This window comes from Syngnathoides biaculeatus, chromosome 12, assembly GCF_019802595.1.
Source record: "Syngnathoides biaculeatus isolate LvHL_M chromosome 12, ASM1980259v1, whole genome shotgun sequence".
Taxonomy (NCBI): domain Eukaryota; kingdom Metazoa; phylum Chordata; class Actinopteri; order Syngnathiformes; family Syngnathidae; genus Syngnathoides; species Syngnathoides biaculeatus.
The window spans coordinates 21,080,584-21,101,619 of record NC_084651.1 but is presented as its reverse complement, the minus strand read 5'-3'; the positions used below and the strand labels follow the sequence as shown (position 1 = coordinate 21,101,619).

At 40.8% G+C, this 21,036-nt stretch overlaps 1 protein-coding gene across 3 annotated transcripts; it reads right to left on the bottom strand.

The window, feature by feature from the left end:
• Positions 1–76: 76 nt before the first annotated feature.
• Positions 77–18,534, bottom strand: capn1a (calpain 1, (mu/I) large subunit a). Of its 3 annotated transcripts, XM_061836714.1 has the most exons (23): positions 18,359–18,534; positions 16,713–16,728; positions 14,850–15,096; positions 12,403–12,472; positions 8,625–8,743; positions 8,416–8,549; positions 8,087–8,255; positions 6,893–6,976; positions 6,732–6,817; positions 6,538–6,612; positions 5,331–5,491; positions 5,083–5,252; positions 4,984–4,995; positions 4,238–4,449; positions 4,101–4,140; positions 2,469–2,534; positions 1,774–1,831; positions 1,564–1,628; positions 1,382–1,450; positions 1,229–1,307; positions 1,034–1,147; positions 871–929; positions 77–794 (listed from the first exon to the last, which is right to left on the bottom strand). In XM_061836714.1, the coding sequence occupies exons 3-23, from the start codon at positions 15,093–15,095 to the stop codon at positions 768–770; spliced, it is 2,115 nt and encodes a 704-aa protein (XP_061692698.1). In that variant the 5' UTR covers position 15,096; positions 16,713–16,728; positions 18,359–18,534; the 3' UTR covers positions 77–767. The 3 variants fall into 3 exon arrangements, with proteins under 3 accessions (XP_061692698.1, XP_061692697.1, XP_061692699.1); XM_061836713.1 differs by lacking the exon at positions 16,713–16,728 and having other exon boundaries at positions 18,359–18,533; XM_061836715.1 differs by lacking the exons at positions 16,713–16,728; positions 18,359–18,534 and adding an exon at positions 16,523–16,676.
• Positions 18,535–21,036: the final 2,502 nt, after the last annotated feature.

The following is a 21,036-nucleotide window of genomic DNA, read 5'->3' as shown; positions in this document are numbered from 1 at the left end:
TGCATGGTTCAGTCTGTTTAACAACAATATGTAGGTCAAGCTAATGTTGTGAACACAATGAGGAAACCTTAAAAACTAATGTTAATGACAATATTTATTGAAGGCACAACACATTCTGAACACAAAACTGGCACGTTTTTAATTTAGCCATTCATTGCTAATGACAAGTAAGGCATTCTTAATATGATCCCTGTAAATGTTAGTGACTTCTCAGTGTGAGGCATTTGTGAGGAGCTTCCTTCAAAAGATTCAGTGCAAAATAAAACCTTGGGCTAAAACCCCCCATAGATCTGCTTCATATTTCTAACAACAAAAGGAAAGTTAAAAAGACAAGTCATGAGCTTGAGTCTGCATTGCCACCTGTGAGTGTGAAATTGAATTAACACAATCCTGTTAAAAAAAAAAAAAGTCATACAAGTAGGGAAAACTGTCAGTGAGATTAAAAACAATTTCAGAGCACTAACTGAACATGTTTTCATTGCAAAATACTATAATAGGGTCAGACAGCCAACCTAAAATATAGAAATACCACCATGCAAATAACTTATTCTGTGGTTACGCATATACTCATGCGGGAGTGATAGCTGCATACTTTAGGTTTGCATAGTTTCTAGTGGGAGACCCTCGGCCTGGATGGACTTTTTGATGTGTTTAATGCAGTTTCTTTGCTACTTGGATACGCCACGGTGGGAAATGTTACTGGATTATCAAGGCTGAGTTAAAACAATCACAACAGGCTGCTGCTGTCCCTCAATTAGTAGTCCTCTTCAACCACACATGGTCAGGTACAGCCACTAGAAAGGAAAATAGAGTATTTAAGAGTGTGAAAAGTTGGAAAGGTTTTCAAATTCAGATTGAAACGGAACTCACTTCGATGAGAGTCAATTCAGCCACTCCTGATGCCTCTTTGTCAAATTGTAGGAAAGACCCTGTGTAAAATAATACAGTGTTAAAATGAGTCATTGATGACAATAGAAACAGCCAATTCAAAAAGTTACATGCAAAACAAGACAGCAATGGGAAAAGTACTCACTAAACATGGCTTCAAGCTTGACCAAGCAACAAATAAAGTTATCAAAATCGATCATCTCATTCTCTGCATACCGGGCCACCAGAATCTCATTTAGTCTGTTGTTCAGTTTAAAACCTGCAAAGGATAGCAGTTACATCCGTGTATGATTGTTAACTTTCATTTAAATGCAAAAAAAAAAAAAAAAAGCATTTGTACCTGCTGCCTCCACAGCAAGACGCATCTCATAGGAACTCATGGCACCAGACTTGTCAAGATCAAACTGTCGAAAAATAAGCTGGAGACAAACAGAAGACACATTTACTGTATTAAAATGGTTTTAATGCGCATCATAACATTTCACGCCCTCACCAGCCATTTTCGGATCTTGTTCCAAAGAACCTGGAACTCCACCACTCCCAAACGAGCACTTCCATCTTTCTGATGAAAATGTCATGTTTTTTTAACTCAACAATCAAAGTCTGACGCAAATACAGTACTCCATATTCATTATATCATCTTTGCATAAATCTGTTGCATGTGGAAGAGGATACATCCATAAGGTTGACCATGGTTCTGCAGGACTCCATACTGAAGCCGTCCGTCTTCAGATCTTTATCTGAAAGAACACCATAAGTGGAGTTACACAGACGCCCAGAGGAGAAGCCGTTCAGGAAATAGACTGAGTATACACTGGAGAGGCATGCCAACATTTCAACATTCCAGGAGCTAACAATCTATCAGGGAGAATAAACCAGACTCACGGCGCGAGACGACTCTGTTCAGAATGGTTTTCAGCTCCCGAATGGAAATCTCCATGTCCTGGGTGAAAATTAATCTTCAGGAATCATTTCTACGCATATATTGGCATTATAAAAAGAGCAGTGTAATTATACAGTACTGTAATTATAATAAAACACCTTTGGTTAAAAGCTTGGTAAGTTACAGGGTGTGCTATCAGCTTTTGTTGATTCGGGTGTGGAGGTGGGCCTGTTAAGAGCTCACCACTCCATGGTAACTACTTAGTACATTGTAGTACTACGACATCTATTAGATCTGTCATTTATGTACACACCTTTTGACAACTTTTTGTATTTGACGTAAACAACATGTAATACTTTTAACATGGGAAATACATTAAAGACCGTTGTGCTTTATTCCAACCATTTGCCTTTCTAGATGGCTTGGCTTCCATGGATGCTAATCTAAATCAAATTCATCTTATTCGGTTTGTCCCTTTCGGGGTCGCCACAGCGTGTCATCTCAGATGAACGCACATATTTGTTTTGGCACAATTTTTACCGTGCAATAAATGAAATACATTTTCTATTACTAACAAGGATATAATTTTGATTAATATTACTTCTCTTCAATGATTGGTTAGCAGAAATGTAACTTTTATTTTACTGAGCCGTTTCCAAATACGGTTCATTGAATGTGAAATTTTTCCACAGCCTACCTCGCCAGCTAGTTGTGCAAACATGGACTTGAAGGAATCATCAATGTCATCTTCAGTTATTTCATCCTGGTGGGAAAGTGAATCATATATCAGGTTGATTATAGGAAGTTGATACATTCAAATTGCTTCCAATGTCGGTCAAGTACAGTGAAGAAAATAAATATTTGAACACTATGCTATATTGCAAGTTCTCCCACTTAGAAATCATGGAGGGGTCTGAAATTTTCATCACAGTTGCATGTCCACTGTGAGAGATAATCGAAAAAGAAAAATGCAGAAATCACAATGTATGATTTTTTAACGATTTGTGTGATACAGCTGAAAATTAAGTATTTGAACACCTGAGAAAACCAATGTTAATATTTGGTACAGCAGTCTTTCTTTGCAATTACACAGGTCAAATGTTTCTTGTAGGTATTCACCAGGTTTGCACACACTGCAGGAGGGATTTTGGCCCATTAGGCCACACAGAACCTTGATATGCTTCGTACGGAGGTACTCCTTGGTTTTCCTGGCTGTGTGTTTTGGGTCATTGTCATGTTGAAAGACCCAGCCACGACCTATCTTCAATGCTCTGATTGAGGGGAAGAGGTTGTTCCCCAAAATCTCACAATACATGGCCCCAGTCATCCTCTCCTTAATACAGTGCTGTCGTCCTGTCCCATGTGCAGAAAAACACCCCCAATGCATGATGCTACCACCCCTATGCTTCACAGTAGGGATGGTGTTCTCGGGATGGAACTCATCATTCGTCTTCCTCCAAACATGGTTAGTGGAATTATGACCAAAATGCAACATTTTGGTCTCATCTGACCACAAAACTTTCTTCTAAGACTCCTCTGTATCATCCAAATGGTCATTGGGAAACTTAAGACGGGTCTTGACATGTCCTGGTTTAAGCGGGGGAACTTTCCGTGCCATACATGATTTCAAACCATGACATCTCTGTGTATTACCAACACCTTGGAAACGGCCGTCCCAGCTCTTTTCAGGTCATTAACCAAGTCCTGTCGTGTAATCCTGAGCTGATTCCTCACCTTACTAAGGATCATTGAGACCCCACGAGGTGATATCTTGCATGGGGCTCCACCCCGATTGAGATTGACCGTCATGTTTAGCTTCTTCCATTTTCAACATTGGACATTTTTTCACCAAGGTGCTTGTAAATTTCTCGTAGCTCTTTCCAGCCACGTGGAGTTGTACAATTTTGTCTCTGGTGTCTTTGGACAGATCTTTGATCTTGGACATGTTACAAGTTTGAGTTTTATTGTTTGTATGGGGTGGACAGATGTCTTTGCAGCTAACGACCTCACACAGGTGCATCTGATTCAGGATAATACATGGAGTGGAGGTGGACTTTTAAAGGTGGACTAACAAGTCTTTTGAGGGTCAGAATTTTATCTGATGGACAGTTGTTCAAATACTCATTTGCAGGTGTATCACACAAATCGTTAAAAAAAAAAAAAATCATATATTGCGACTTCTGGAATTTTCTTTTCAGATTATCGCTCTCACGGTGGACATGCACCCTACGATGAAAATTTCAGACCCCTCCATGATTTCTAAGTGGGAGAACTTGCAATAGAGCAGGGTGTTGAAATACTTATTTTCTTCACTGTAAGTTATCCATACCTCTTCACCTAAATCGGCCGAGATTTCATCGTCCAGTTCTCTGCAATAAACAATGATGTCACTCTTGGCTTTGACAAGTTCTTAGATCGCTTGAAAATAACACCCTTTAACACAGAGTGTGGAAAAAAAAGACATACTCTGTTTCTGATTGCTTCTCAGTGAAGACTCGGAGGACAAAGTCAGCCTCTTTACCGGGCTCAAAGGTGGAGGGGACGATGAGGTACTCTCCAGGAGGTAGACGGAGCCGTGTGCTCACCTCACGCAGGTTAATGAAAGTCTCAGAGCGAGCACATGACTGATTGCTCAAAAAGAAATTCTTCTTTAAGTGGACATTCTGGCAGCCTTTAAACTGAGGGGAGTAGAAAAAAGTCAATGCACTGGCTATTATTATTTGAGAGGTTTTTAAATGAAAATTTGTAAAAGTGGTTGTTGTTGGTGGATGCTTCAACAATCTGAATCAACCTCATCCATTGTCAAAAATGATTCTATGAAGAAAAGGTTCAGTTTTGACTGAAGCTTACTGCTTATAGTTTGGCAATATGTTTAAGAGAGCGTAGATGTACAGCATCACATTGAGAGCAGTTTCTAATAGTTTGCTCCTCTAGTATAACATACAGACCTCAGTACAAAGTGCAAGTGTACCACTGCCAATGACGTCAATAACAAATGATTAAGCTAACACTTTTGAGGACTATTGTCTTTGCAAGGGCCAAAGTTGTGATCCAAACTCATATTGGATCTCAATGGATTGTGCAGGTGTACCTAATTGGTGTCTTGTGAGTGAAGCACACTAAAATAGCACGTAAAGAAATATTCATAATTTGGTGTCGTAAACCATAATGACAACACATGATGCTGCTGTAATGGGTAATGCTCTGCTCACCTCCTCTGGAATCTGAAAGAATCCACAAAAGACAAAACCAGTCATAAAATTATAACGGATTATTGACCCAAGAACAGCAATGGCTGCCTTTGCTCTCACCTCATAAAGCGCGAAGCCAATGGTGTGCATATCCTGCCCGTGTCGGCGGTATCTGCGGCGGTCCTTCTGCATCAATGCTACCAAGAAGCTACAAGCGACCTCGTCATCGTCGGGATCATCATCCTCCTCCAGCAAAGTGATCTTATACTGAGGGTTGATCCAGAATGTGTCTAAAAAACGTTTGAGACATTTCTGTTTTAAGATTGTATCGCTGAATTTGAGGAAAACTATTTAAGAACAAGACTCACTGGGATTGTTCCTGCAGCCTCCAGCAGTGCTGCCTCTCCTCCATGTACCATGAAACTTGATGGTGTTCCAGTAGCTGAGAGTGTCCTCCTTCAGTGCATCGGCAGTTAGGTTGCAGATTTCAAGTCGGGAAAACTGTCTCAGGAACTCACTGAAGGCCATCCTGGTTGGAAACAAAGAGTAAGTGCAATTAGCAAGGATTAATGCACTTTTTTTTTTTTAAAGGTGCAAGGTGAGAAAAAGCTGAAAATGTCACAATATTGAACTCACTGTTACACTATATTTTGTAGCTTTTTAAATCTGTATTGTCCATAAACCCATACATCAAATTTCTTCAGCGCTTGTCCTTGTTAGGGTTGGGTTGTAGGTAGATAGAGCCTATCCCACCTAACTTTGGCAAGAGATGAGGTGCACCCTGGACTGGTCACCAGCCAATTGCAGGGCACAGTATATATAGTATACAGCTATACAGTAGCTTAACATTCAGCCACCCCCACATTCACATACAGACAATTTAGCATCTTCAATAAAGTTAACATGTATCCCTTTGTAATGTGGGAGGAACCCAATGTACTTGGGGATGTTGAAAGAAAAAGAAAAAATATCGACACAAAGGAAGGCCAGAATGTCTTTACCACCGCTATTACCATTGTATTTATCAAAATTACATATCTACACTATATACAGTAAATACTGAATAAACAGATTATGCATAAGCAATATCATTTTCCATCAGATCACCTTTTTTGCCCCCATTCTTACTAAATACATTCACACCAAGGTGGTCTATTGTTTAGCATGTCTTCTACAACATTTCTAAAGTTTGGAGATTTGAATCTTGGCCCTGGACTTCCTGTGAGATTAAAATGTTCTTTGTGCATGTGTAGGTTTTCTCTGCGTGCTCCACTTTCCTCAGCCATTGATTTGCCTCCATTTTAGGTTAATTGAAGACCCTAAATTGTCCATCGGTCTGAATGTGAGTGTGATCTCCCCGCGGCCGTAACAAGGACCAATAAAGAAATTGAATGGATGGATACAGGACAGATTTACTGCCTCAGAGTAAAGTCATTTAGATTCACATAAGCAAATATGGAAAACTAAAGCATACATCAATTTATTCTGTAGTTTGTTTTTTCTACATAACTTTTCCATTGTTCCATATTAATCATTTATATAATGGAATATCGTTGTGGCACCTGTCGTACATACCAGAACTCTCCATCTTCCATCTGCAAGTGCACTTCATCTCGTTCAGATGGATCAATTTGCTCCCATTCAGAAGAGCTATAAAGAGTGAGCGTGGAATGTCAGACCTTTCTTTATTTGTTTATTGACCCACAGAATTAAATATTGACGGAGGAGTTTTTCGATAGGCAGACATTTTGTAAACTCCGAAGACTCACTTGTCACTCCAGGCACCGGTCCACTCCACCTGTCCCCAAGGATTACGAATCCGGATTAAACGCTCCAGTCTACCATGGTAATCCACCTACATCAAATAGACAGGAGTTAAACAATAAAGACAAACGCAATGGCTGCCCAGTTGTGTCCCACTCAAACATACCTCCTTCAGTCCAGTGACTGAATAGGCATGGCCCTTCACCAGTTTCTTGAATGTTACAGCCTCCATGTCAAAAGCACTTGTGATCTGTAATAAAAATGAGACACGGCTTTTCCATGTGAAACCTATGATGTAAGATTAAATGGTACTGCTGTAAATAAATCCCCTAAAACAGTATCAAGGTGCAATAAAAACAAAAATAAAGATAAAAAAAAATAATATTGCACCATGGACCAGACGGGAGCGGGAAGTGCCGCACAAGCAAATGCATTATCACTACGACACACCTTAATACAGACAATTACTCCGTGTGCTCAGTCATCGGGAAAAGGTTTTTAAGATATTACATTTTAGAATAATTACACAGTATCAAAGTCAACTTTGCATGACTCAAATTTCTAATTCAAACATAACCCCTTGTATTTTCTTTTACCAAGTCACGTTATTTTCATTTGCTTTCTTATTTTTTTAAATTTACTTTCTATTGGTTTTCTTTTAAAGAAACGAAAAATATCTAACGTAGCATATTCATTATCTCTCACAAGTCTTTGATTTGAAAAAAAATTTTACAAGTACACAAAAATCTCTATTCCCTGTCCCTTTAATAAACAAATGATCCAAAAACAGCAGCACGGTGATGCAGCTGTAAAGCGTTAGCCTCATAGTTCTGAAGAACTAGGTTCAATCCCAGCCCTCCCTGTGTGGAGTTTGCATGTTCTCCCCATGTCTGCATGGGTTTTCTCCGGGCACTCCGGTTTCCTCCCACATCCCAAAAACATGTAACATTAATTGGACACTCCAAATTGCCCCTAGGTGTGATTGTGAGTGTGGCTGTTTGTCACGATGTGCCCTGCAATTGGCTGGCAACCAGTTCAGGGTGTACCTGCCTCCTGCCCGTTGACAACTGGGCTAGGCTCCAGCAGTCCCGTGACCCTTGTGAGGATAAGTGGCTAAGAAAATGGATGGATTGACGATCCAACCCCCCCAATTTATAACACATTTGACTGAATTATTTCATGCTGAGATAATACAGTTATGCAGTACATGTACAATTTCGAGTGAGTTGTGTGCACTATAATTGTTGCATCTCGTCACATTACTCAATCTTGGCGAAGTTTGAGCAGGAACTCGAATTAACTTTTCCTCATCCAAGATCAGAAATGCAGCATCAGTTATGTGAGTGACTTGAGCATTTACATCAATGGAGCAGCCCAGCAGAGAGCCTCTATCCAGAGCTTTCCGGATGATTTTGTACAGATCTCTGGGAGCTTTGCTGAGTTCATAGCACTCTGACACACCACCTGTAAAGTCCTCAAAACCTTCAGTCGTGCTTCCTCCAGACAGAGCCTCATATGTGCCATTCAGCCTGATGGACAATGCAGAAAAAAAAAAAACCCAGACACTCTTCAGATACACTGACAGGAAACTGCAGCACTTCCTAATGTGTTAGAGATTTACACTTAGAGTACATGCACTTAGCTGAATAATTTAAAGTCAGAGACTAGGCAGCCTTCAAAACAACTTACTTGGCATAAGCCTTCTCCAGCAGAGCACTCCAGAATTCATTGCCCTCAGCAGAATGCACAAACATCAGCTCACCATCTTTGACAGGAAGTCGGTCATCTATGACGACATCTACCCATTCGCCAAATTGCCAAAACTAAAACACAGTATAAATAACATCAGTTAAAATGATGTGACAAACTTTCCTACAATGACGTGTCATTAAACGTACCTGAAAGTGAAAAATTCCAGCGTAGCTGTCATCAAAGGACTGGCCATGTGGGACTACACGATGAAGCAGCTTATCATTTAGGGTGAGAGAAGCAATGGCCGCTAAGAGCCAGCAGTCCCCTGAATCACAAGACGTAATTACAATTTTCAAGATCAGCCCATGGGTGACTAAAATGCTACATTGGAAGAAGAGGAGGGATTTGAGCATAATTGAAGATGTAGGTGAGAGAAGATGATTATAAACTACTTTTGATGGTCTTCACTTTAAAAAAATATTCAGAAACAATGGCTTTAAGCATAGTATTCGAGAGTCTCCTAGCCCCCATTGACCCAGGTTCAACCACAGCGATTTCTTTGAGAAAAGCAATGTGCATTTTATGATAGTTTTCAAATATTTAATATATATTGTATAGAATATGCCAATGTATGTATCATTTGGAGAGCATAATACTGTACATGTATTGTCCTCTTGTTTCAAATATTGTCAAAGATATTTCACAGTTCACTGATTCCCAACCAGTGTCTGAAGTATTAATTTAATAGGACAGAAAAAAAAGTACGGTATTTTCCTGATGACAGAGCAGAACCATTTAACAAGCTTTACCCACTCTGTGTTAGCGTTTTTGCCCCCCCCAATACACAATCTACTGTGTATTTACCGTACAGACCGGTCTTCTTCTCTTTGGTCTTCCTCTTGCTCTTTTGCCTGGCAGCTCCATCCTCAGCACCCTTCAACCAATATTCTCGCCTCTGGACATATCCAAACCACAGAGTTTGCCCTCCCAAACCTTGTCCAAAACACCTAACTTTGGCTGTCCCTCTCATGAGCTCATTTCTAATCCTATCCAACCTGCTCACTCCGAGCGAGAACTGCAACACCTTCATTTCTACTACCTCCAGTTCTGCTTCCTGTTGTCTCTTCAGTGCCACCATCTCTAATCCATACATCATGGCCAGCCTCACCACTGTTTTATAAACTTTGGCCTTCATCCTAGCAGAGACTCTTCTGTCACATAACACACCAGACACCTTTCGCCAGCTGTTCCAACCTGCTTGGACCCGTTTCTTCACTTCCTTACCACACTCAACGTTGCTCTGGATTGGTGACCCTAAATATTTGAAGTCCGCCACCCTCACTATCTCTTCTCCCTGGAGCTTCACTCTTCCCCCACCCCTCTCATTCACGCACATATATTCTGTTTTACTTCGGCTAATCTTCATTCCTCTCCTTTCCAGTGCATGTCTCCATCTTTCCAATTGTTCCTCTGCATGCTCCCTGCTTTCACTGCATATCACAATATCATCTGCGAACATCATGGTCCAAGGGGATTCCAATCTAACCTCATCTGTCAGCCTATCCATTACCACAGCAAACAGGAAGGGGCTCAGAGCTTATCCCTGATGGAGTCCCACCTCCACCTCAAATTCTTATGTCACATGTAAGGCACACCTCACCATTGTTCTGCTGCCCTCACACATGTCCTGTACTATTCTAACATACTTCTCCACCACAGCAGACTTATGCATGCAGTACCACAGTTCCTCTCTTGCTACTCTGTCATAGGCTTTCTTGAGCTCCACAAAGACACAATATAGCTCCTTCTGACCTTCTCTGTACTTTTCCACTAGCATCCTCAAGGCAAATAATGTATCTGTGGTACTCTTTCTAGGCATGAAACGTACTTCTGTCCTGAGTCTAGCCTCCACGACTCTTTCCCATAATTTCATTGTGTGGCTCATCAACTTTATTCCTGTATGATTCCCACAGCTCTGAACATCGCCTTTGTTCTTAAAAGTGGGAACTAGAACACTTTTCCTCCATTTTTCAGGCATATTTTCACCCGCTAGTATTCTGTTGAATAAGTTGGTCAAAAACTCCATAGCCATCTCTCCAAATTGCTTTCATACCTCCACCGGTATGTCATCAGGACCAACTGCCTTTCCATTTTTCATCCTTTGTAGTGCCTTTCTAACTTCCCCCTTACTAATCATTGCCACTTCCTGGTTATTCACGCTTGCCTCTTCTACTCTTCCTTCTCTCCCATTTTCTTCATTCATTAACTTCTCAAAGTACTCTTTCCATCTACTGAGCACACTACTGGCATCAGTCAACACATTTCCATCTCTATCCTTAATCACCCTTGTTGCACATCCTTCCCATCTCTATCCCTCTTTCTGGCCAACCTGTTGTTGAGATCCTTTTCTCCTTTCGTGTCTAACCTGGTGTACATGTCATCATAAGCCTCTTATTTAGCCTTCGTTACCTCTACCTTTGCCCTACGTCGCATCTCAATTTACCATACGTACCGGTACATTATGAAATTAGATGTTCACACTGAAAGACTTTGTAAATGTTTCAAAACAATGACTGTAACACGGCAGTAAAACAGCTCAAAACATAACACAAAAGTTAATTTTTAATTCATCCACCTCCTGTTCACTGAAATCCTGAAATTCATCGTCTTTAATGTCCGAGTTGAAGAGCCTCACAAAGTCTTTGTCACACACCATTTCAGTCTCTCTTTTACTCAGTGTGATTTTCATCACGATTTACCGACTGAAGTTGTGCTGTTCTCACTTGTCCGGACTTTCAAAAGCCGTTGGTGATGGTTGGTTCTTTCACAATCCTCCAGGCTTTTAAGATCCACTGGCAGACCTCAGAAAAAGATGACCTTTGAATGCGCCCAATTTTTGGGGAAGATTTTTAATTAATGAAATTTAAAAAGATACATTTTGCATTCTTGTATGCGTTTCATTTGAGCGCACCAAAAACTAGCAGCGCCTTTTTCTATGCGTAATTGGGATAGATTCTTCTTCTTCTATGTGCGCTCGTGATAAATTCTTCCTCTAAGCACGCTTGAGGTAAATTCTTCTGTGTGCACTGAAGGTAAAGTGGTTTTCTTCTGGTAAACATTGGAGGAATCCACGAATGCCCAAACTGAGTGCATTATAAGGAATGGCCATATTTGAATCCTTACGTTTAAATTAATTTAAACCTATAGCCGCTAGCGACAAAAATCAATATTTTAGCCACATCGTTAAATATTCCTCAGGGTTCACAGCGCCAGAAAAAAAGCAGCGGCTTGTCGACTGGAAAAAACGCTATTTACTTCAAATAATCTTTTGTTCAACTATCTAAGCCAGCGACATATAGTGACAGGAAAAACAATTCTACCACTAGATAGCAGAAGGTACAATAAACCTGTGTGTCCAGACCATTTCATGAAGAAAAATAGATTTGTGTTCAAATGAAAAGGCACAGTCAATTTGTGAGTAAATTAAGGCAAAATCATTACTATTTCAGTAAATATACTTCTATGACAACTTTGTTAGATGTTTCTATACAAATAAAACAAGTTCTTTGGCTCAAAAAAGGTTGGGGAACTTTGACAGAGTCATTACTGGGATTTTAACCACCAACCCTTTGGTCATTGGACGTCAGGGAACTTACTGACTAAATGGAGAAAAGCCATGCAACCATGGAGTGAACATGCACAGGCCAGGATTTGAATCTCTAATCTGAGAACTGATAAGTTGATGTGTAAACCATTCATTCACCATGCCAACTCTGTTATTATTTAAAAGCAGTGAAATAAAATACAATCAATCAATCAATTAAATGCTGTTGGGACAAACAGTCTGATAGGGGGATGAATGCTCCTGGACGTCAAATCCTTGAAGCGCCACTGGTATCAACCACTACATACTGGGACAAACCATCAGGGAATGTTGATGGTTAATAGAGCCAAAGAGAGGTAATTAGACCAAAGCGTACATACCCAATGCTCCTTGGCAGATGTCCGTCCTGGTGGCACCACCTACAATGAATTGAGGCTGATTCACTAGTTCCTTAGGGGAAATATAAACAAATGTCTAGGTGAGGACAGATACATATTTAGGAAACCCTTTTTGTATGTCAATTCAAATATACAGTGAAGAAAATAAGTATTTGAACACCGTGCTATATTTCAAGTTCTCCCACTTAGAAATCATGGAGGGGCCGGAAATTTTCATTGTAGGTGCATGTCCACTGTGAGAAAGATAATCTAAAAAGAAAAATCCAGAAATCACAATGTCTGATTTTTTTAAAATGATTTATTTGTGCGATACAGCCGCAAATAAGTATTTGAACACCTATCAGCTAGAATTATGAATCTTCAAAGACCTGTTAGTCTGCCTTTAAAAGTCCACCTCCACTCCATGTATTATCCTGAATCAGATGCACCTGTGTGAGGTCGTTAGGTGTATAAAAACACATGTCACCCCATACAATCAGTAAGACTCAAACTTTTAACATGGCCAAGACCAAAGAGCTATCCAAAGACACCAGAGACAAAATTGTACAACTCCACATGGCTGGAAAGGGCTACGGAGAAATTGCCAAGCAGCTTGGTGAAAAAAGCTCCACTGTTGGAGCAATCATTAGAAAAAGGAAGAAGCTAAACATGACTGTCAATCTCAATCAGAATGGAGCCCCATGCAAGATATCACCTCGTGGGGTCTCAATGATCCTTAGAAAGGTGAGGAATCAGCCCAGGAATACACGAAAGGACTTGGTCAATGACCTGAAAAGAGCTGCGACCACCGTTTCCAAGGTGACTGTTGGTCATACACTAAGACGTTATGGTTTGAAATCATGCATGGCACGGAAGGTTCCCCTGCTTAAACCAGCAAATGTCAAGGCCCGTCTTGAGTTTGCCAATGACCATTTGGATGATACAGAGGAGTCATGGGAGAAGGTTTTGTGGTCAGATGAGACCAAAATTGAATTTTTTGGTTTTAATTCCACTAACCGTGGTTGGAAGAAGACGAATGATGAGTTCCATCCCAAGAACACCATCCATACTGTGAAGCATGGGGGAGGTAGCATCATGCTTTGGGGCTGTTTTTCTCCATATGGGACAGGAGGACTGCACTGTATTAAGGAGAGAACGACCGCAGCCATGTATTGTGAGATTTTTGGGGAACAACCTCTTTCCCTAAATCAGAGCATTGAAGAGGGTGGGTCCCTCCTGCAGTGCGTGCAAACCTGGTGAACAACTACAGGAAATGTTTGACCTTTGTAATTGCAAAGACTACTGTACCAAATATTAACATTGGTTTTCTCAGGTGTTCAAATACTTATTTGCAGCTGTATCACACAAATTGTTAAAAAAAGAAAAAAAAAAATCATACATTGTGATTTCTGGATTTTTCTTTTTAGATTGTAACTCTCACAATGGACATGCACTTACGATTAAAATTTCAGACCCCTCCATGATTTCTAAGTGGGAGAACCTGCAATGTAGCAGGGTATTCAAATACTTATTTTCTTCACTGTGGGACACACTAGCATACATGGTTCACCATCAAGCATACAGACTATTCTTGCATTCAGGCTATGAGGGACTAATCAAGTAAACAAATGTCCTCAATGTGGGGGAGAATGCAGACAGCTGCAACGGTCTCAGTCCCTGCCACAACTTGTCTGATTGCGTCTGCATTTTCAGTCATAAAAAAAACAGGTCACTGTGATACTGTGTTGACATTCCAATCATCATTACAAACAGACTTGGATTCTGCACGAATAGTTATATGAGAAGCTAATCAGAGAAGTTAACCTCTATAAACTTGTACAGCAGATGTCCAGTACTGTGGATTATTAGATCTCTGTAGCAGAATACCATAAAAAACGCACGCACAAAAAAAAAATGCAAATTATAAAGATTTAAGTGAATAACAATTCAATTATTCACCTCGACCTGCCCTTATTCAATGCTTTTATCACATACACAGCAAGCAGTGAGATGTATTAAAAATTCAGATAATGAAAAAAAATAAACAACAAATTACAATATAAAAAAATGCTGAACTGGACTCGCCTAATTGAAATGACACTTGAGTTAAGAAATGCGTAGGAGTAAAGACCACAAGCGTTTAAACCAGCCGTCCTCTTTTTGCTGACTTATTATTCTGTTAAAAAAAAAAAAAAAACACCACATTGAAATAAGACAGGATACTGTTTGCAAACCGATTGAACTTAAGGGGAAAAGAGAAATATGAATGTCTTCCAATTTTTTATGAGCCTTAGATTGTAAATTGTTAAACAAAACAATAACGTTCCATTGAAAAAAATGCAACAAAATGAGACATTATAATAAGATCACATGTGATTTCTGTGCTGTATGCAATCCAAATCATGTTATGGCTTCAAAGAAAATGTGTATATATGTTTCAGCTGTCTTACCGGAGGTCTCATCCACTCCACATCTCTGGTTTTTGCAGAGTAGGGAGCAAGCTCTTTGAAGCCAAGCGACGGGGGCTCTGCGGGGAAACAGGGGTCTTCAAAGAGGCAGCCAGACTCAATGCACTGTTGTTTCAGTGCCTCGTAGTCCTGGTTGGAGAAGTGGATCGCATGCTCGTTGGAGCCCATGCCTTCTGCTCGCAGCCTGTTGGCGTTTATGGTTGCAGAGATCCCCCCAACGGGATACATACTAGTGCAAGATAAAAATATGGAAGTGGATGGTGGAGCACTGAACCGTCTATTCTTAGTAACAGTGACACACTCTTGTCAAGAGATAACAGCACCGAGTGTGAAGAGCCAACATACAAGTGCATACATGTTCTTTCTACTGTTGCAAACAGGACCTATCCATCTACATAAGACTGACCATATTTCGAGGTCATTACATCCGCGTGGACTCCATATTATGCAAGCATGAATGTAGACAAATATTTGAGACAGAATGTCAGGGCGTAGTAGCTTCAGAAGATGAGGGATTGTAGCATCACAAAAGGGGAAATTCTATTACAAAAGTCTTATTGCTATTAAACATTACAGTGGAACCTCTGAAGTAGAATGTCCCGGAGTTTGTTCAAGTTTTAATGCAAGTCAGCTCGCAAAATGTAACTTCTTTTTACACTAAGTGTGAAAATTAAACATTTGATTAAATGACAACATGTTTTTGTAGTTTCAAGTACGTATAATTTCCACATTCCACTCTATTTACAAGGTTGTTTTTGTTTCCAAAATACATATGATGGATAGGAAAAAGGAATCTTGAGAAGGGGATATATTATGAAAATGGTACTTTTTAAAAATTGCTTGTACAGTACATAAATAGTTGAGTGTCTGAGATGCCTCCCAACCCATCAATTAACTTAAACCTTAACCTCACTAGGATGCAACCTATCCTTGCGGACTTTTATCGAGATAGGGTAAACACAAGACTGCTCAGCAGCCAATTGCAGTCTACATTTTTTTATCCCTTGTGTATTATTATGAGTGAATAATGCCTTTTATTGAGACACCTATTTTAAATGATAGAAAAAATACTTGTCTCCTTAAAGGCACCATAGTGGCTTAGCAGGAAAACGTTGGCCTCACAATTCTGAGGTCCCGGGTTCCATCCCGGACCCGCCTGTGTGCTGTTTGCATGTTCTCCCCGTCTCTGCGTGGGTTTCCTCCGGTTTCCTTCCACTATTAATTGGACAATCTAAATTGCACCTAGGTGTGATTGTGAGTGTGGCTGTTAGTCTCTATGTGCCCTGTGATTGGCTGGTGACCAGTTCGGGGTGTACCCCACCTCCTGCCCGTTGACAGCTGGGATAGGCTACAGCACTCCCCGCGACTCTTGTGAGGATAAGCGGCTAAGAAAATGGATGGATGGATGTCTCAAAGTTCAAAATAGTCATTTGGAAATGGTTCCTCAGACCAAACTGCTTAAAAAAAAGTGAACTGCATCTCAGACACGAATCACCTTCAGATTACATCTCATCATTAAAGTTAAGTTTTGTTGTTTGTACTATTAGCATGCTACACTATTGACCATGACAGATAAGAATATTTGATACTACTAACATTTGCATGATTTCCAATAGGAAAAACTATTTAGAAAGCCAAGTAAATCAAAGGTTAACCTGTGTCCAGGAATGCAGTGTATTCCACCTGAGTGGTTCCAAAGTATAGATCGCGTAAAATAAAAGGGAGCAGTTAAGAGAGCGTAGCAGGAACTTTCAAAAGGTATGTGCAAAGGAAATGAAACGACTAAAATCAAGAGCACACAAGGAACAAAGCAACGTCATCATAAAGAAGTTAGTAACATGATACCTGATGTGCAGACAGGCTGAGGGAGAGCGACACAAAAAAAGAGAGAGAAATGTCATTCACTGATGATTGAGACAAATTGACTTATGCCGTTTAGGTTGTGGCTGAGGATGCGGCTGCAGCCTTCAGCAAGCCCTGATGCACTTTAGTTAATGAGCGCTTATATTTATTTATTTTTCCTTGAATGCACTTTAATTGTCGACGTTGGAGAGGTTTGCAAATCTCCAAAGAGGCGATAATAGCGCTGGTTATTAGTTACTCCTGCCGAATGCGGTTCCCAATCTGTAATTTCACTTTTTATCATCTTTTGTGCTGCTCGAGAGCGCTCAAGAGAATCTTAACCAGCAGGGGTCAGTATGCAGTCCGGGCGGTGGTGATGAGTTCATGGTGCAAAAAAATGGAAAACGAGTGACAAAGTCACCAGAAATGGGAGAAAAGAGATGTATTATGAGTAAAAGGTAAAAAGATTTCAAATACAAGCTCAAATTTAAAAATATGCTTGTTTGTCTTTCCAGAGATTTCTTCTTAGCTGTTAAATGTAAGACCATTTTACTTGTTTCAACCAATTTTCCCCTCAAAAAATCCCAATAACATACATTTGAAAGTTAACCTATTAGACGAAGAACTAAATGACACATGCAGACGTGCAAGATGTCAGCGTGAAAGGGGTGCAAACAGTGTCTGCAGCAGGACTTGCACCATTAACCTCTAGTTCAAAAGCCCAAGTCCTTTTAGATGAATGATTGTCTTATTGTTGAGATTTCATCACAGATTAGCAATACATTTAGCTCATAATAAAAATGAAAATACACTGGTTTCAAGACATTGGTTGAAATGCAAACTTCATATAGGAAGGCAAGAGCCCAGATTCAAACCCACAACTTCAGAACTGTAGGGTTGATGTTCTAACCACGCTTACCAAGTTTAATTAATTTTTGGCAAATAAAACTGAGAATTACATTATTCCCGAACTATATAACTGTATTACATTACTAATTTTGCTACTTTTTCCTCGTTATTTACAGTATTTCTCCCCTTTTTGCAGTGTAGCTATTGCTTACAGTAGTGACACCCCAGCCCCACCCCCATGCTATTGTTGAACCCTTCCTACAAGAATGTTTTTGCTGCTCTAATCTGGCTAATGATGAGCCAGAATTCCTCAAATTCGCAGTTAGTTAAAAAAAATAAAAATAAAACAACCCCCCCCCCCCAAAAAAAAGAAAACAAAAAACAAAACAGTCAGTCAGACTCAGTTCTCTGCTAAGTGATGTGATCCAGGGCCTCGACCTTTCAAATGTTGCACAGGAAGTCCCAATAATGCTGTTGCACCCACTCGTTTGCAGCATCGTCGCTTTGCATTCACAATGTGGCTCGCTTCAAAAAGCATCGTGTATGCCGGGCATGGTAGGCCATGAGCACCTGTTCACTAAGCCCTTGTGTGCCAGCTGCCCCCTCGTTGAAACACGCGAAAATACATGTGACGTCACACGCCACCTCAATGTGCCAACTCATGTCGATCTTTAAAGGCGATGCAGCTGCAGTTTATGAAACAAACACCCCCCCCCCCCAAAAAAAAAGAGCATGACGGGCCGCATCACGTCATACAAACATGAATGCAATTTAGTGACAATAACAACAAAATCACTCACCACTGCCTTACAAACAAATCCTGGCCTTCTCTGCGCGATCCGTTTTAGATGTGCGACGTGAACCGCAGACTAGCGGCTCCGAAGACAAGAGGGCAAATCCAGCCCTCTCACGTGTACGGGCGCCGCATGAGGCGGGGCCACGTCCCTACGTCGCATGCGCACGTTGCGCCACGGACGACCTGCCACTTGAGGCGCCAGTGTGATGTTGTAGGGGGCTCTTGGGCGATATCTATAAATATATAATACGCACTTCCTTCACTAATATTACCAGTAGCGTGCAGATATCAAAAAGTGGAGTTTGGGCTCATTAATGCAGAACTGTTATATCGTAACCTAGTGGAGAAAAAAAAATACAATTAATGCTCTGTCAATCTATTAGTACACCTAAGTCCATATAATAGTTCTGGATTGTATTACTAACAACGCATAGAGCATATTAGTACATTGACCTTAAATCGGTGATCACGGCAATCTCATGAAGGCTCAAACAGCTTCCCAAAAGTTAGTGGGCGTCATATATTTTACATTAGAAAAGCCATCCAGTGGTTCCCAGGGGTACTGGAGCAGACCCCTGAGCTGGTTGCCAGCCAATAGGAGGGCAGGTATAGAAAAATATAAACAAACAACCACCCAAGGACAATTTATAGTATTCAATTACCCTAATAGGCATGTCTTGATATTCTGTGGGAGGAAGCCAGACCTCAGAATTGTGAGGCGAATGTGCAAACATCCATTGTGCCACACATCTCAACAATGTAACAAAGAGCAGAGACTGAAATTGTATTGATCTCATCTTTACTCACAAATTTGGAATTTGGCTATTGTATGAAAACAAAAACAATGTAAAAGAGCTTTCACTTGGAAAGTTTTTAGTTGGGAATTCAAACGCTGCACTAACCTATGATAATACCGTAGTGAAGTCATAATAATTGGAAATATTTGATCCAGTAAAAACATTTGAGTCCATAAAAAATAAAAAAAATAATCAAGCAAAAAAAAAACAAGATCCTTACCTTGACTCCCATCGTGGGTTTATTTAACCAGTGCTTTCAACATACTGCAGGGACATTGTGGTTTGAATCTCTTTTGTCCCTCTTTTTCTTTTATCTTCATATGGGATCAGACCCTTACTTTAGCTTAGCTTAGGTAAGTAAGTAAGTTTCTTTCGGCTTGTCCCTTTCGGGGTCGCCACAGCGTGTCATCTCAGATGAACGCACATATGTTTGGCACAATTTTTTACGCCGGATGCCCTTCCTGACGCAACCCTTCTCAGGGAGTGGAGGCCCCAGTGGGATACGAACCCACAACACCTGGTTTATCAAACCAGTGCTCTACCCACTGAGCTACAGGGCCTTAGCTTAGCTTAGGTAGTATGTGAATTGTGTACCTTGTGTGTTGATTTTGTTTATTTGATTGTCTTTATCTGACTATCTGCAGCCCTATGGGTGGGACAAGCAAGTGTAATGTGTAGGCCAGTCCCAAGTCCGGATAAACGCAGAGGGTTGCGTCAGGAAGGGCATCCATCGTAATACTGTGCCAAACACAATGAGCATTCATCAAATGAATCCCATACCGGATAGGTCGTGGCCCGGGTTAACAAAGTCCTCCACTGGCACCGTTAACCTGAAGTGAGTCGGTGGAAATTCAGCTACTGTGGGTCGAAGACAAAGAAAAGGAGGAAAGTGCCTTAGTCGGCAGAAGAAGAAGAGGAAGGCACAGAGCCTACAACTGAATGTAGAGACTTTGAATGTTGGGACTATGACAGGAAAAGGTCAGGAGTAGGTTGACATGATGATTAGGAGAAAGGTTGATATATTGTGCATCCAAGAGAGCAGGTGGAAAGGTAGGAAGGCTAGAAATTTAGGAGCAGGGTTTAAATTATTCTACCACAGAGTAGATGGGAATAGAATTGGAGTAGGGGTGATTTTAAAGGAAGAGCTGGCTAAGAACGTCTTGGAAGTGAAAAGAGGGTCAGATAGAGTGATGAGGCTGAAATTTCAAATTGAGCATGTTATGTATAATGTGACTAGCGGCTATGCCCCACAGGGAGGATGTGACCAAGAGTTGAAAGAGAAATTCTGGAAGGAATGAGATGAAGTAGTTCTGAGCATCGCAGACAGAGAGAGCGTTGTGATTGGTACAGATTGTAATGGACATGTTGGTGAAGGAAACAGGGGCAATGAAGAAGTGATGGGTAAGCACGGCGTCCAGGAAAGGAACTTTGAGGGACAAATGGTGGTGGACTTCGCAAAAAGGATGGAAATGGCAGTAGTGAACACTTTGTTTTCCAGAAGAGGCAAGAACATATAGTAACCTACAAGAGCAGGTGGATTATATTTTGTGCTGGCAATGTAATCTGAAGGAGGTTACTGACTGCAAAGTAGTGGTAGGGGTTAGTGTAGTTCGACAGCATAGGATGGTGGTGTGCAGGACGACTCTTGTAGCGGGTAGGAAGATGAAGAAGACAAAGGTTGAGCAGAGAATTAGGTGGTGGAAGTTGAGAAAGGCAGAATGTTGTGTGGCTTTTCGGAAAGACGTGAGACAGGCTCTCGACAGACAGCAGAAGACTGGACTACGACAGCCAAGGTAATCAGAGAGACAGGCAGGAGAGAACTTGGTGTCTTTTGGTAGGAAAGGGGAGAAGGAGACTTGTTGGTGGAACCCCAAAATACAGGGAG